Source organism: Microcebus murinus, chromosome 19 (assembly GCF_040939455.1).
Source record: "Microcebus murinus isolate Inina chromosome 19, M.murinus_Inina_mat1.0, whole genome shotgun sequence".
In the NCBI taxonomy this organism is placed as follows: Eukaryota; Metazoa; Chordata; class Mammalia; order Primates; family Cheirogaleidae; genus Microcebus; species Microcebus murinus.
This window is the reverse complement of record NC_134122.1, coordinates 11,599,354-11,614,664: the sequence shown is the minus strand read 5'-3', so window position 1 is coordinate 11,614,664 and position 15,311 is coordinate 11,599,354. Positions and strand designations below refer to the sequence as shown.

General features: G+C 44.3%; 1 protein-coding gene across 4 annotated transcripts in view; it reads left to right on the top strand.

The window, feature by feature from the left end:
- The window catches only part of LOC105855229 (acyl-coenzyme A synthetase ACSM2B, mitochondrial-like), a 37,828-nt gene extending 26,760 nt beyond the window's left edge, over positions 1-11,068 (top strand). For all 4 annotated transcript variants that reach the window (XM_075995126.1, XM_075995125.1, XM_012736087.3 and 1 more), the window contains 5 exons: positions 823-924; positions 3,186-3,313; positions 3,435-3,534; positions 4,611-4,730; positions 5,621-11,068. In XM_075995126.1, coding sequence (XP_075851241.1) covers positions 823-924; positions 3,186-3,313; positions 3,435-3,534; positions 4,611-4,730; positions 5,621-5,725 — 555 coding nt within the window. In that variant the 3' untranslated portion in view covers positions 5,726-11,068. The remainder of the gene's footprint in view (positions 1-822; positions 925-3,185; positions 3,314-3,434; positions 3,535-4,610; positions 4,731-5,620) is intronic.
- The last annotated feature ends 4,243 nt before the right edge of the window (positions 11,069-15,311 follow it).

Below are 15,311 nucleotides of genomic sequence, written 5' to 3'. Positions count from 1 at the left end.
CTTGAGTAACTATTTTTCAAGGTCAGTAAATATCAATCTACAGCATGATGTCTATGGGTCAATAGTAGTTGATGGTATGGACTCATCAATCCTTGCGCCTTCTCTTGGCCCAATGGGTGATGACTGAATTTTCACTAGTAAAAGCAACACTTTTGTGTTGTACCTTAAGTTTTGCTCCTTTTTCTTATTATATTTGGGCTCAATTCCAAGAACTAGAATTTGTATTTGTGATTCTATGGTTACATGTGCAATTCTATATCTCTAAAGTGTAACAACAATTTATACTCTATTTAGTATTCTGTGTGATTACCTGCCACTCCACCCACTATGATAACCACTTACTGAGCCCTGCTTTTAGTATCTTATTTTATTCATGTAAAAATCCTGAGACATGAGCCATTGATTTCTCTGTTGTATAGATTTTCACGTGCATTGGCACAGAGAGCTTAAGTCATTCAAAGTCAGCTAATAAGGTGACAGAGTCATGACTTGAGTTTTGCTCCATCTGATTTTTAAGTCCACAGGTGAAGTAAGCCTCAGAGATCATGGGAGGCTATTATTTTTCTTGAGCTCCTAGAGCCAGGAGCAGCCTCCCAAGATCATCTGGCCCAGTCTCAATAAAAGGCTTCACCTAAACTGTCCCAGGCAGGTGGATCGGAGATCTGAGTTTAAGACTCTTGACATCCCTTGGTTCCTAGTTGCCATTTTCAGTCCCCACTGGAGCAAAAGAGTCATTCGTTTGGCCACCTTCACTCTTGTATGCTGCCATTCAAGCCGTCTCCTGCTATGTGGATAATTCTTGCCCTCTGCTTCTTCCTCCAGGTCATAGACAATGAGGGCAATGTCCTGCCCCCTGGCACAGAAGGAGACCTGGGCATCAGGGTCAAACCCCTCAGACCTGTAGGCATCTTCTCTGGCTATGTGGTGAGGAACCTGTGCTATCCTCCTCTCTTCCCCTGTGGGGACAGGGAGCACTAAGTGGGATGACGGAGGCCCAAAGTTGTGTACCTCCCAAGAGGCATTGGCAAGATTTGGGAAGAGAGTGACCAATGACCAAGAATGGGTGCTTTGCAAAAGAGAAAAAGACTGTCTATTCACCCTTACTAGGCTCAGCCTGTCACTACAATCTCACTGGAAGTCTTGTCTTTCTCCAGTTAGCCTTTGCACCCCTAAGAGGCCTCTGGTGCATGCCAGAAATCTTGTTGTCCCTGAAGTATAGACACCATCGTTCTTCCAGGGACAGCCCAACCCCCCCCCCCGAGTATTGTCCCCATGCTCTATGCCACAGATCTCCTTTAGAGCCATGGGAGCACACTTTGAGACTTTACCGTAGGGTTGGAGGCATCCCTAGCTTCAGACCTTGGGGAGGCAGAGAGAGACCGTCTTTGTGTCCGGCCACCTCACTTAACAGATCAGGGAGGATGGTGGACCACAGATTACAAGACTCACCCCAGGCCACAACTGTTGGAAAACGGGTAGAGAAGACCCCAAACACATGCCTTCTGAACCCCGAGGGAATTAATTAATAAACTGTTATAAATAACAAATCTAATAATAGTAGTTGCTACCATTTATTGAATGCCTTACAAGGCGAGCACTGTGCTAAAGCACCCTGCATACTCTAAACCCATGTAGCCCTCCCAGCCACCCTCATGAAGTCATTGGGACCAACTTGCTGGAATTCAAATCCCTTCTCTACCATTTCACTGTATGATCTCGGGCAAGTTACCAGTGTCTCATCCCTCCGTTTTCTCACCTGTAAGTTGTGCATCACCATATCTCATGGCATTATTGTGGGTACATAAAGACACTGACAACTGTGAAACACTTAGTACCTTGCTACATAACAGGGTGTTATATAAGAGAATTGATGTAGATACAAATTATCACTCCCATTGTACAAATGAGGAATACCGAGCCTCCGAGAAAGGGCACCGCCGCACTCTGCCCTTCTCCAAGAATTTCCCCTCCACTACCCGACTCTTGTCACACATGCCAGCAAGGTGGCTGAGGCGTGGGCTTCTCCTCATTTGACACACAAGGAAAAAGGCTCAGAGGAGTTGTCAGATTTACTTAAGGCCAACAGAGTCACTGCAGCTGCCCGGCGACTGTGAGACAGTCAATCTAACGGTCAAGAAATTTGGCTTCTGGCCTCTGTTCTGCCGGCTGTTTGGCTGCACACAAACCTCCTGATCTCTGTGACCTTCAATACTCCTGTATCCTCAATGAAAGAGCGAGGCTACAAATTCTTTATGCCACCTTCTAACCCAGTAACTGAAGATCCGATCTGGAGGACACACCGCTGTAGCTGAGTAATAGTGCATGAAGATGCACCGACAAAGGGTAAACGCCTTCTCATTGCTCATGAGCAAGTGCCTCAGGTGAATAGAGCTGTAGAAATATGCATATTGGCTGGGGCCCTGGGGCTTCATGGTATGTCTCCAGAACTTTAAAATATAATAAAGGAGCCAAGAAAAGTGCTTAATCCAACTGATAGCCTTGAGCAGCGTCATGCAGTGAGCCGGGGTTAGGCTGTCCGGAGGAAGATGGAATCAGCTGGGGAAAATGCCCTAGAGCAGTGGTCCCCGACCTTTTAGGCACCAAAGACTGGTTGCATGGAAGACAATTTTTCCATGGAAAGGGGGTGGGGGAATAGGCAGAGTTCAGGCGGTGATGCGAGTGATGGGGAACGCCGTAAACACAGAAGCAGCTTCCCTGGCTCGCCCACTGCTCACCTCCTGCTGTGCCGCCCAGTTCCGAAGTTCTTAAGTTTCATGGAAGACAATTTTCCCACGGACTTGGGTAGGGGTCTGCATGGGGATGGGAGGCAATGGAACTCAGGCAGTGATGTGCGGCTGGTTCCTAACTGGCCACGGACTGGTGGTACCAAGCCACAGCCCAGCAGTTGGGGACTGCAGCCCTAGAGCATGAACGAAGCAATACATCAGTATTATCCATCACCCTTGACCCCAGGGAGTAGCTGAGAGATCCTGGGTGGACTAACTGAAATAAAGGGGGAAGACCCAGTTCCACCTGGGCTCTGGGGTTGTCAGGTTCAGGGCAGGTCCACCATGTGCAGCTGTTTGAGTTGTAAAATGTGCACCTGCACATCTTTTCATAGCAGCACTGGGGCAGGGGGTTTGGGCTTGGCAGGTGCAATGACTCTGTCTTCCTGTGGTCACCAGAATGATCCCCAGAGGGTAGCAGACAACATCCGAGGAGATTTTTGGCTCCTAGGAGACCGAGCAATCAAGGATGAAGATGGCTATTTCCAGTTCCTGGGGCGGGCAGATGACATCATTAATGCCAGTGGGTGAGCTTGGTGTCTGGGCTGGGAAGGGTAATCTGGATCTTTATTCTGGTTGGTTCCAGGCTTTGGGGATGGCCTAGAGGTTGGGGGTCCAGTCTTCTCTGAAGTACAGGTTCTTCTGCAGATACCGGATTGGGCCCTCGGAGGTGGAGAATGCACTGATGGATCACCCTGCTGTGGTCGAGACGGTTGTAGTCAGCAGCCCAGACCCCGTCAGAGGAGAGGTGATGGGGGAGCAGCCACCTGGGAGTGTGTGGACATGGGCAGTGTAGGGTGGCCATTAGGAACATGGGCTGAGCAGCCAAGGCCAAATCCTGCTCCTGCTGCTTACTAGCTATGTGACCTTGGGCAAGCTACCTAGCCTCTATATTGCTCAGTTTCCCCATCTGTAAGGTGAGGGACTGTTATGAGAATTCAATGTGTTCATATTTGGAACAAGGCCTAGCATGTAGTTATCACCATATAGGAGACATTGTTATGGGGCTGGAGGGATTCCATCATGCCATTTGGAATCTGAATTAGAATCTGATTCCTGACCACGAGAACAGAGGAGGGATTTGAGCCAAGAGAAAGAGCCCATGAGGCATGGGGTTCACTGTGAAAATCAGGGAAATACAAAGGATCCCTGTAATGGCAGGGTTATAGGAATAGGCCCAGACGGAGTCTAGTGGAGCTGTGTATGTATGCAGAGAAGGGTTAGGGTGGAGGTGTGGATCAATGTCCTACCACGTTTCTGCAGGGTACAAGTTTGGCAATATGGTACCTCTAGCAGGTGTGGAGCACAATGTGCAGGAAACCATGGGAGCCACTGGGCAAACAAGGCCAATTAGGGATCCTCTACTGAGAAAACCCCCTGTGCCTAACTCTGAGCAAAGCCCTGCTGTATAGATTTCATTTTATTTCCCATTAATAAGATATGACCATTTTGTCCCCATTTTACAGATAGGCAAACTGAAGTCTGGAGATGTTAAATCACTTAGGGTTATGGTCCCCAGTTTTTATTTTCCTCTTCTCTCCCTCTGTGTACTTTCTCCCCATCAGTCTCTATTGTCCCTGGGGTATACAGTGCGGCTGGTCTCAACCTATTGTCCTACCTACTCATCCAGTAAACCACTTGAGAGAGAGGTGGGACCTCAGCCATTCTTATCCCCAGTTTCTCTCTTTCCCTTGACCTGGATGTTGGGAGGTGCAATTGAGGACATATCAAGGTGGTGGCAAGTCTTAACACTGATTTTGCATTGTCCCGGGAGATAACTATATACTCTAATCCCTTCTCTCTTGGCCCTCATCCTTGCTGCAGGTGGTAAAGGCATTTGTGGTCCTGGCCCCAGAGTTCCTGTCCCGTGACCGGGACCAGCTCACCAAGGAGCTGCAGCAGCATGTGAAGTCAGTGACAGCCCCATACAAGTACCCAAGGAAGGTAAGCCTTTTGGGTTCCCACATTCCCCCAAAGTTGGGGAAGAAGAGATGGCTCTCCCCTTATAATTGTCTTCTTCAGGATGAGGATGAGGCCTCTAATTGCAATTTTTTTCCTGATTATAACCAAGAAAGCCCAAAAGACAATCTAGCAGCCAATCTTGATGCCCCCAAAATGACCTCAGTCTTTGATTCTGAATTAAAAGTCAAATGCCTCCAAGGAAACAAGTTCTAGCCAATACATGGCCTGTAGCTCCACTCTCTGCACTGGGATCTTGCTATAACATTCAGGAGTATGCAACTCTCAGTTGCAAGTGACAGCAATCTAACTCAAAATGTATTGCTCACACAACTGCAAAATCCAGGCGTGGGAAAAGCTTTCATCATAGCTAGTCCCAGGCATTCATATGATGAGGCCAGGAATGTCTCTTTCACCTCTGACTCTCCCTCTTTGCTATTGACTTCATTTCTTGAAAGGCTTTCTCTCTGTAGCCCCATCAGCTACAAACATACATTCTTAGCAGCTTAGCAAACACCAACAGAAAAGAACAAGTTTTTTCCCAAAAAGCCTCAGCAAAAGTCTCTAGATTGATTCTCATTGGACCAATGTAGGCCATGTCCCGACTGCTAAACCAATCCCTGTAACCAGGGGGAGAAAGCCCTCTGATTGGCCAGTTCCGGGTCATGTGGTCATCCTTGGTTAAAATGCAGGAAGGGTGGCAGAGAGAAGACTGCCCCATACCATGACATGGATGGAGTGAGAGAGGGGTGGCTCCCCACAGGAAAATGGAACCGCTCTTACCAGAAAAAACAAAAAGCCTGGAATCCACTACACCTGCTCTCAACCCCATTGTGGTCATGGATGATCCACCCTGGCTTGGTTTTTCCCAACAGATGGAGTTTGTCTCAGACCTGCCGAAGACCATCACAGGGAAAATTGAGCGAGTCAAGCTTCGAAAGATGGAGTGGAAGATGTCTGGGCAAGCCCGGGCCCAGTGAGGCTTCCAGGGGGCTCTCATTTGGGCTCTCCTCTTCTCTCCCTTTCTCTTTCCTTTTGGGGCCCCGGCCTTCCTGCGAGGATATGAGATTCTTTATGAAAAGGCATGCATGTAATTTTTGTCTTTCTTTGGTTATTAGCACAAGACACGTCCATGTTTGATGTGAAAGAAGAAAGAGAGGGAGGAATGACAGAGAGAAAAGGGGAGGGGAACAGAAAGAGGAAAGACACATAAGTCAGAGAAAGATTAAAACAGCAAGGGAAAGCAAGGGAAAAAGAAACAGAGTAGGGAGACAGGGAAAGGAGGGAATGAGGAAGAAACAAGTGGAACAGGAGGAAGGAGAAAATTTAGCAAGGAAAGAATTGAAGGACGTATCAGAAAAGCTAAGAAAGAGAGAGAGAGAGAAAGAAGGAAGGAGGGAAAGAGAGAGGAAAAAGAAAGAAGGAGAAGGGAGGAAAAGAAAGAGAGGAAGAGAGGGAGGGAGGAAGAAAGAAAAGACTGCGATCAATAAAAATAGTAAGAGAAGCTGATGGAGAAATGATGGAAGGCAGGAAGGATGGGAGGGAAGGAGGAAAGGCGGGACACTTGTAAGTATTCCCACAGAGACAGAGTGACTGAGAGTCAAGCCAAAAACTGGAGCTTAAGAAAGAAATGAAAGGCCATGGCACATCCCTTTGCCCCTGGGACGAGACCTCCATACAGGAAGACGTGTGTGGAGTTGGGACATTGCAGTCATCCCTAAGTCACTGCAAACCTTGGGGCTGTCATGCCAAGGGTAGGGGAACCACCCTTTACTGGGCATTTGCTATGTGCCAGGCACTGTCCTAGACACTCAGATCACGGCTGCGAGAATAATGTAAGCACCTCAAAAGGTGTCACATCCCCGTGGCTCAAGTGTTTGCTGTTATCTATTGTTCCCAGAATCAAATAATCAAATTATTTTACAATCAAGATCCTGAGAATGGCCTTTGAAGAAAAGGAAGAAAGGGAGGGATGAGATAAGTATGTGCTTCCAACAGCTCGTGGGGTGGGCAGGCCGTGGAGACAGATCGAGCAGGCAGTGTGGCTGTGGTCAGCTAGCACCCCAGTTCCTGGGGCTACCAGGACACCAGGTCCGTGAGTCCGGGGGAGTGGGGGGGTGAGGACTATCAGGGCTTCACCGAAAACCCAGAAATGGAGGGTGAACCTTCCTCGCAGGTTTGAGTGAGCAGGGGAAGAAAGCAAAGGTTCTCTGGGGGCCTATGATACTTCTTCTTCTTAGGAATACTTAGTAATAATAACAACAGTAATAATGGTTTTAATCACTCATCAAGCACTTGCCAAGAGTCAGGCACTGTGCCAAGCAAATGCATATATTAATCCCACTTCATGTTCATAGTCGCCCTTGAATTCAGGCACTATTATTGTTTCCATTTTACAGAAGAGGAAACAAAGACGTGGACAGATTAGGTGATATTCCCCAAAGTGACACAGCCAGCAGGTGACAGAGCCAGATTCTAACATGAGCCTTGCTGGGTACAGCACCTCTGCTTTTGATTTCTTTACTCGTTTCATCAGTTTGCTTGCCTTTGCTCTGGCCGTTGACAAAGCCCGTCTCTTGGTCTATACTCGTCAGTGTTCTCCAGAGAAATGAACCAAAAAGACATATATGTATGTGTGGAGAGAGAGAGAAGTGTGCGTGTGTGTACGTGTGTGTGCACATGCTCCTTGGCTTATGATTGGGCTACATGCTGATAAACCCATTGTATGCTGAAAAGGCATTTAATATCCCAATAAACCCATCATGAAGTCAAAAAATCATAAGCCAAACCATCCTAAGTCCAGATGCTCCTCAACTTACAATGAGGTTCCATCTGAAAGATCATAAATCCAACTGTTATTAAGTAGGGAACCAACTATCCATATATATATACAGAGAGAGAGACAGAGAGAGAAATTTTAGAGTAGGCCATAACTGGGAAACTTTGGATATAGAGGAAAACAAAACTAAACCACGTTTTAGGAGGATTTCCACTTAAAAACAGTGTGACCCCCCAAGACCTATGGTATTTAAGTAAACTTCACTGGTTTATGATTAAGTAAACTTTGTTCTGAGGACTCAGACTATGGTTTTTATGAGTGTCATACTATGCAGGGACTAGATCACATAGGCACCTGGTGTTTATCTGGGTTATATGCTGATTAGCAAATCCCAGGAGGACCACACAAAGGTGTCGTTATTAAGAACAGAAACTCTTGAGCAAGCAAATGAGATTTGGAAGAAGTGAATCCCAGCTCCTTGTCTGCCATAAACGTTACTTTAATTAAGCCTTGCTGGGTGGCAAGATGTATGAAACTCTTCAGACCAGCAACAAGTATTCTATTTCCAGGACCCAGGGATAATGTCGCAGGATTGAGGGCCAGGACAGTGAACCAGGCCTCATGAGGGAGCAGCCAGCAACTGGGCTCCAACCAGGATCGTGCATCTGTGCATGCGTTGATGACGTGAGGTGTCCCAGACTTGCTGCTGTGGTGTGTAGATACGGTGTTTCCCCGAAAATAAGACAGGGTCTTATATTTATTCTTTCTCAAGAAGACACCCTAGGGCTTATTTTCAGGGGATGTGTTGTTTTTTTAAAGTACGGTACAACAATCTACATTTATTCAAATAGAGTTAAGTCGTCTTCTTCTGGAACATCATCGTAACTCTTCAAACCCCAAATTCCATCCTGAATTTCTTGCGATTCTATTTCCTTTAGAACCGTTGGCCCCAGTCTCCCATGTCGAGCCATAGAGCTCTCATGGGGCAGATGAGAAGGGCTGCTCATCTTTTTTACTGCTCTGTGACGAAATGCATGGGTTGTGCAGATACGCTGCATAGCCACACCCATCACTAGGGCTTATTCGAGGGTAGGGTTTCCATTGTGCAAATGCTTAGAAATCCTGCTAGGGCTTATTTTATGGGTAGGTCTTATTTTCAGGGAAACACGGTAGAAGGAAAACTCACACAATCGTACCCTGGAGAAGAAGAGTCATCTCATTTACGTTGAATCGTACTTCAGCATCAGGTTCGACTTGTAAAATGACAGAGGCATTGGTGGTCATTATATCACATAATGAAGAATTTGGACTTCATCTGGAGAACAATGAGTCATGAAAGCAATTTAAGCAGGGCAATGAACTCAGTCAACTGTGCATTTTTTAATTTCTTTCTTTATTTTGGCATTAGTTTTTCTTCCGAGGTTGGAATTTGACTTAGCTTCTTGGGTATTTCTCGAGTTTTCAAACAATTCTACTTTCAGATGCTTTTCCAAATAAGAGAACCAGGACAAGATTTACTGAACCTTTGTTATATGCTAGGCCCTTTTCATAGATAATCTCATTTTATTACTAATGCATTTAAGTAAGTTTGTGCATCCTGAAGCCCAGGCAGGTGCTGTAGCTTGGTCCTGGGTCCCAAGAGGTAGCAGCTGGCAGAAGTGGAATTTGAACCCACCTTCCTCTCAAAGGTATCCATAATCTTACTATCTTCTATAATCTTTTCTCTTTTGCTGGGCTGTTTATTCATTTAGTTCTCAACATTGTGCTATGAGGTCAACCATCCAGCAGCCCACTGATCAGCCCTCCGCAACACAGAATTATCGGGCCTGGAATGTGACTAGGGGTGATATTGAGAAACTCTGAATCTGGTCCAACTCCCTCAGTTCACAGATGGGAACGGTCCAAATCCTTCACAGTGATTATGAACAGAGCAGGGTCTGGAAGACTGGGCTTCTGCCTGCCTTCCTTTCCACTCTGGGGTAAACTTCTCCGGCTCAATCCAGTATTTACTCCACGAACTGAGTTGTTAGCAAAGATTGCTTGCTGCTGCGGGCAAGGCCTGGCTGTTCCAGGATTATCTCATTTTATAACCTCCTGTTTGGCATCACTAGGGAAGGTAAACTTCCCTAAGGAGTGCTAAGCTCTGAACAGTAATGCTTGGGTGAATTTCCAAAGCAAGAAAGCCTCTCTTCTCTCCTGCCCGCCTCGTTTACCTGCCTCCCCTTGCAAGGAGCTGCTCTGTGGTCCTCTTTGGCAGGACAAAAGATGGCCAGCTCTGAGAGTCGAGGCAGACACAAGCTTGGGGAGATGTGCGTCTCAGTGGTTAAGGGCTAGACCTGGAAGATAAGGAGGCACGAGGATCAAAAGAATGACAGGAACAGAACAAAGTGAATGCAAACACTCTGGTACAAGAATCAGCTTGGCAGGCATCTATTAGAACTTTCTAGTTAGCTCAGGATTGACAAGAACCTCCACAAGTTGCCTCCCAGCCAAAGAGCTTGCAGGCTTTTCAACTGAGAAATTTGTGGGCGGGAGGCAGGCTTTTTAAGCTTGTTGAGAGAAAATTTGAGATTGGAGATTGCTTCCTTCGTTCTGGCCCTGAGAGGAATGAAGGTAGGTAAAGTGATCTGGAAAGGACACAGTGAAGAAGTCATTCTCAAGTAGGGACAAAAGGAGTGATGATTCTGGTCTGTGTTGTTGGCTAAACTGGATCTCATTTGTAGTCACCTGAAAAGTCACTTGGTCTTGAAGAGATCGTTTGGATTTTTTGGTGTGAATGGGCCGAGGTGTGGGGCCTCCGTGCCACTCAGGCGATCCATCAAGAAATGCAGTTCTTCTAGGTGCTGGAGAGAACCAGAAGCAGCAGGGGATAGGAAGGGCCCTGTCGGGACACTGCAGCATTCCGGACCCTTTCCCTGGGAACCAGTGATGCCTTTAAAAACTTTCCTGTTGTCATGGTGATGTGAATTTCAAAAGTCAAACTAGAGGTGCCTAAGACAGAATCTGGGGTAAAAATGGGCTACCTCGCTCAAATTTCTGCATTGCGATGTGCTGCCAAGATGACTGACCCACACATTTAGGTCCTGTTCTTGCAAATCCTCAGCAGGCTGGTGCAAAGACTGAGGCCTCTCTGTTAGGGAATGCCCTTGGGCAACATTGTACCTGCGAAAGCTGGGAGATGTATGAAGCTTCCTGAGCTTGTGATACATCAGGATTCCCCCTTCTTGCCCTTTCAAAGGCTTCCCACCTGTTGCTCCCACTCCCTGTCCCCCACCACCGCTCTTCCCTGGCCGGAGCACACCCATCCTTTCGCTCTCAGAGTCTTTAAAGCATTCTGCTCCCTCTGCCCGAGGACGTCCTCCCGCTGCCTGCTCCGCCTCCACTTGAATTTGTCTTTCGATTTCTCTGTCCTCCAGAAAGCCTTCCCTGAACTCTACCCCTGTATATTCTTATAATACTGCCACCGTCCTTAGCAGTACTTAATCACAATTGCCTTTGTAGTTCTTTCTTCTATTCAGGTGTAATCATTAAAAGCTATAGATTTTCCCTTAAGCATGACTTTAGCTGTATCTCATAAGTTTGGCTATTCAGATAGTCCTCAACTTAGGATTTTTCAACTTTACTGTGGTGTGAAAGTGATATGCATTCGGTAGAAACCATACTCTGTGTGCTCATGCAACCAGTCTGCTTTTCACTTTCAGTACAGTATTCAATACATTACTTGAGATATTCGATGCTTTTTTATGAAAGAGGCTTTGTGCTAGATAATTTTGCCCAACTGTAGGCTAATGTATGTGTTCTGAGCTAAGGTGTGACGTTTTGTAGGTTAGGTGTATTAAATGCATGTTTGACTTATGATATTTTCAACTTACTGTGGGTTTATCAAGATGTAAACCAATCATAAATTAAAGAGCATCTACATTACATTTCATTATAATTCAATTCAAAATGTTTTCTAATATCCCATGTGATTTCTTCTTTAACCCATGAATTACTCAGAACAGCATTGTTCTATTTCCAAATATTTTCATTCCAAATAATTTTTTGTTTGATTTCCAAATAGTTTCATTTAATGAAATGTAATGTGGTCATTTTCCTTGATACATTACTGCTATTGATTTCTAATTTAATTCTGTGATGGTCATAAAATATACTCTGTTTGATTTTCATTCTTTTAAGTTTATTAAAACTTGGTCTATAGCCAAGTATACCATCCATCTTTTTAATTTTATCTATTTTTAGATTTTCTAAATTAATAAGTTTTTATTCTAATAAAATAAAATTCCAGAAATAATTTGAAACAGGGTCTTACTCTGTCACTCCAGCTAGAGTGCAGTGGTGTCATCGTAGTTCACTGCAACCTCAAACATCTGGGCTCAAGTGATCCTCCTGCTTCAGCCTCAAGTACCTGGGACTACAGGTGCATGCCAGCACACCCAGATAATTTTTCTATTTTTTGTAGAGACAGGGTTTCTTAGGCTTGTCTCAAACTCCTGACCTCAAGCAGTCCTCCTGCCTCAGCTTCCCAAAGTGCTGAGGTTACAGGCGTGAGCCACCACACCATCCGTCTTGAACATGCAGTGTGCATGTGAATTCTGCAGTTTTTTTGTTTTGTTTTGTTTTTGAGACAGGGTCTCACTCTGTTTCCCGGGCTAGAGAGCCGTGGCATCAGCCTAGCTCACAGCAACCTCAAACTTCTGGACTCAAGTGATCCTTCTGCCTCAGCCTCCCTAGTAGCTAGGACCACAGGCATACGCCACCATGCCCGGCTAATTTTTTCTGTTTTTAGTAGAGACGGGATCTCACTCTTGCCCAGGCTGGTCTCGCACTCCTGAGCGCAAAGGATCGACCTGTCTTGGCCTCTCCGAATGCTAGAATTACAGGCGTGAGCCACCGCGCTCAGCTTTGGCAGTTCTTGAATGTAGTGTTTTATGACAATTGCATGAAGATACTTGATTGTGTATTTTGCCACAACTTTTGTCATTACCAATTGTGGATTTATCTATTTCTTCCTTTAATCCTATTAATTTTTGCTTCACATTTTGAAGCTCTTTTTTCAAATGTGCATACATTTATGATATTTATACCTTCCTGATGATTTAACTATTTTATCATTATGAAATATGAAATTATGAATTATGAAATTTTATATTTTATCATTTTGAATTATGAAATTTCTCTTTATCCTTCATAAACTGTCTTGAGGTCTACTTTTTCTGACACAAACATGGCCACTGCAGACTTTATGCTTGTTATAAAACATGCATGTTGACTGAGAACTATGGAGTTAGAGCCAAGTAGATCCAAGTTTAAGTGCTCTGTCTGCCATTTCCTGACTGTGTGAGATTGGACGAGTAGCTTATATCATTGAGCAAGAATATTCTTACTAGCAAAATAGTGGTAATAATAGTACCTTCCACATAAGGTTTTATATTATATGACTTGCCACATGTAGCATGTAAAAGGCTTGGAGCAGTGCCTGAAGCATGATAAACATTCAATAAATTTAAGCAACATTATTGAATCATGGAAAATCTCTGAGTCTCAGTTTCTTCATCTCTATATTGAAAAGGAAAGCACCTACCCTGAGGCATTAGTATAAGTGTGGTTATGTTTTTATATTTGATGAAGAAATAGGTGCATTTGATATAATCATTTCTCCTATCTTTCTATTCCCCTCCCCTAATAATAAAAAAAAAATGTCTTACTATGTACCAGGCACTACTCTAAATAGTCTACATGTGTTATCTTATTTAATTCTCACAACAGTCCTATGACAAGTGCTGATATTCTCATCTTAATATGAGAAAACTGAACCAGAACATTGTGATAACTTTCTCAGAATCACTGTGACCTAATAATTGGGGAAGAAGAATTCCAGCCCTGCCTATCTAGCTCTGAAGTCTCTGTTAAAAACAGCTGCCATTTGCAAAACACTTGCCATATACTAGACATGGCCAAGTGTCTTCCAAATATTATTCCAAATAGCTCTGCCTACCCAGGACACGAATGCAATACTGTGTCTGAGATGAATGCAGAAGCCATTGATGAATTCTTTTTTCCCCCAGGTTTATTAAGGTATAATTGACCCAAAAAAAGGTGTATATTTACAGGGGTACACAGATATTTTGATACGAGTATACATTTTTATGTGACTAAATCAAGATAATAAATGTGTCCATCACCTCACATACTTATCTTTCTGTGTGTGTGAGGGCATTCAAGATCTGTTCTCTTGCAATTTTCAAGGACACAATAAACGATTATTAAGTATAGTCAGTATGCTGTACAATTTATCCCCAGAACTTATTCTTCCTGTCTCCCTGAAACTTTGCACCTTTCCCCAACTCCCACTCCCTCCACAATCACCTGGTAAGCACCGTTCTACTTCGTGCTTCTGTGAGTGTAACTATTTTTTTTTAGATTCTACATATAAGTAAGATCCTGTAGTATTTGTTTTTCTGTGTCTAACTTATGACACAAAGTATGAAACATCTCCAGTTTCTTCTTCCATGTCATCACAAATGACAGGATTTCCTTCTTTATCAAGGCAGGATAGAATTCTATCGTATTATCTATTTCGCATTTTCTTTATCCATTCATCCATTGACAGACATTTCTGTTATTTCCATAACTTGGCTATTGTGAATAATGCTGCAATAAACATGACAGTGCAGATATCGCTTCAACATACCAGTTTCATTTCCTTTGGATACATACCCACAAGTGGGACTGCTGCATCGTATGATAGCTCTATTTTAGCATGTTAAGGAACCTCCATGCTGTTTTCCATTATGGCCCTGCTAATTTACATTCCCACAAACATTGTGTAAGTGTTCCCTTTTCTCTACATCCTCACCAAAAATACTTGGTATCTTTCATCCTTTTGATAGCCATTCCAACAGGCGTAAGGCGATATCTCATTTTGGCTTTAATTTGCATTTTCTGATGCTTATTGATGTTGAACATTTGTTCATATACCTGCTGGTCATTTATATGTTCTCCTTTGTGAAATGTCTATTCAGGTTCTTTAGCCGCTTTTCAATCGGCTTATTTCTTTTCTTGCTGTTGAGTTGTTGGGAGTCTTTATATACATTGGATACTAACTCCTTATCAGACGTGGCTTGCAAATACTCTGTAGGTCATTTCTTCACTCTGTTGACTGTTATCTTTGCTGTGCAGAAGGTTTTTAGTTTGATGAAGTACTATTTGTGGATTTTTGCTTTTGTTGCCTGTGCTTTTGGGGTCATATCCAAAAAATAATTCCCCAGACCAATGTCAAGAACCTTTTTTTCCCTATGTTTTCTTCTAATATGTTCACAGTTTCAGGTTTTATGTTTATGTCTTTCCTCCATTCCCTTTTGGGGTGATTTGTGTACATGGTGTGATGTAATGGTTCAAGTTCACTCTTCCATGTGAGTAAATCCAGTTTTCCCAAAAATATTTTTTGAAGAGGCTGTCTTCCCCCCCTTTGTGAAATGCTGGCACCTCATCAAGATCTGCAGACTGTGAGCGTGTGGATTTCTGTCTGGTATTTCATCCCAGGCCCATACACTCACTCACCGCTTCCCTGAATATCTCGTGGCCATGGAAAACGGAACGAGCATTAGAATGAAACTGAGAAGCTTGAGGTGGCTCTGGTGGTGGATGAAGAGGGAAAATCATTACCCAGATCACGTGGGGGCGGGGCAGGCCTCAGTCCAACCTGAGCTTACGCTGCTGCATTGCTGAGATTCCTGAGCTTTCCATGGAGTGCTGGGGAAAAAAACCCAGTAAAAACAATGCAG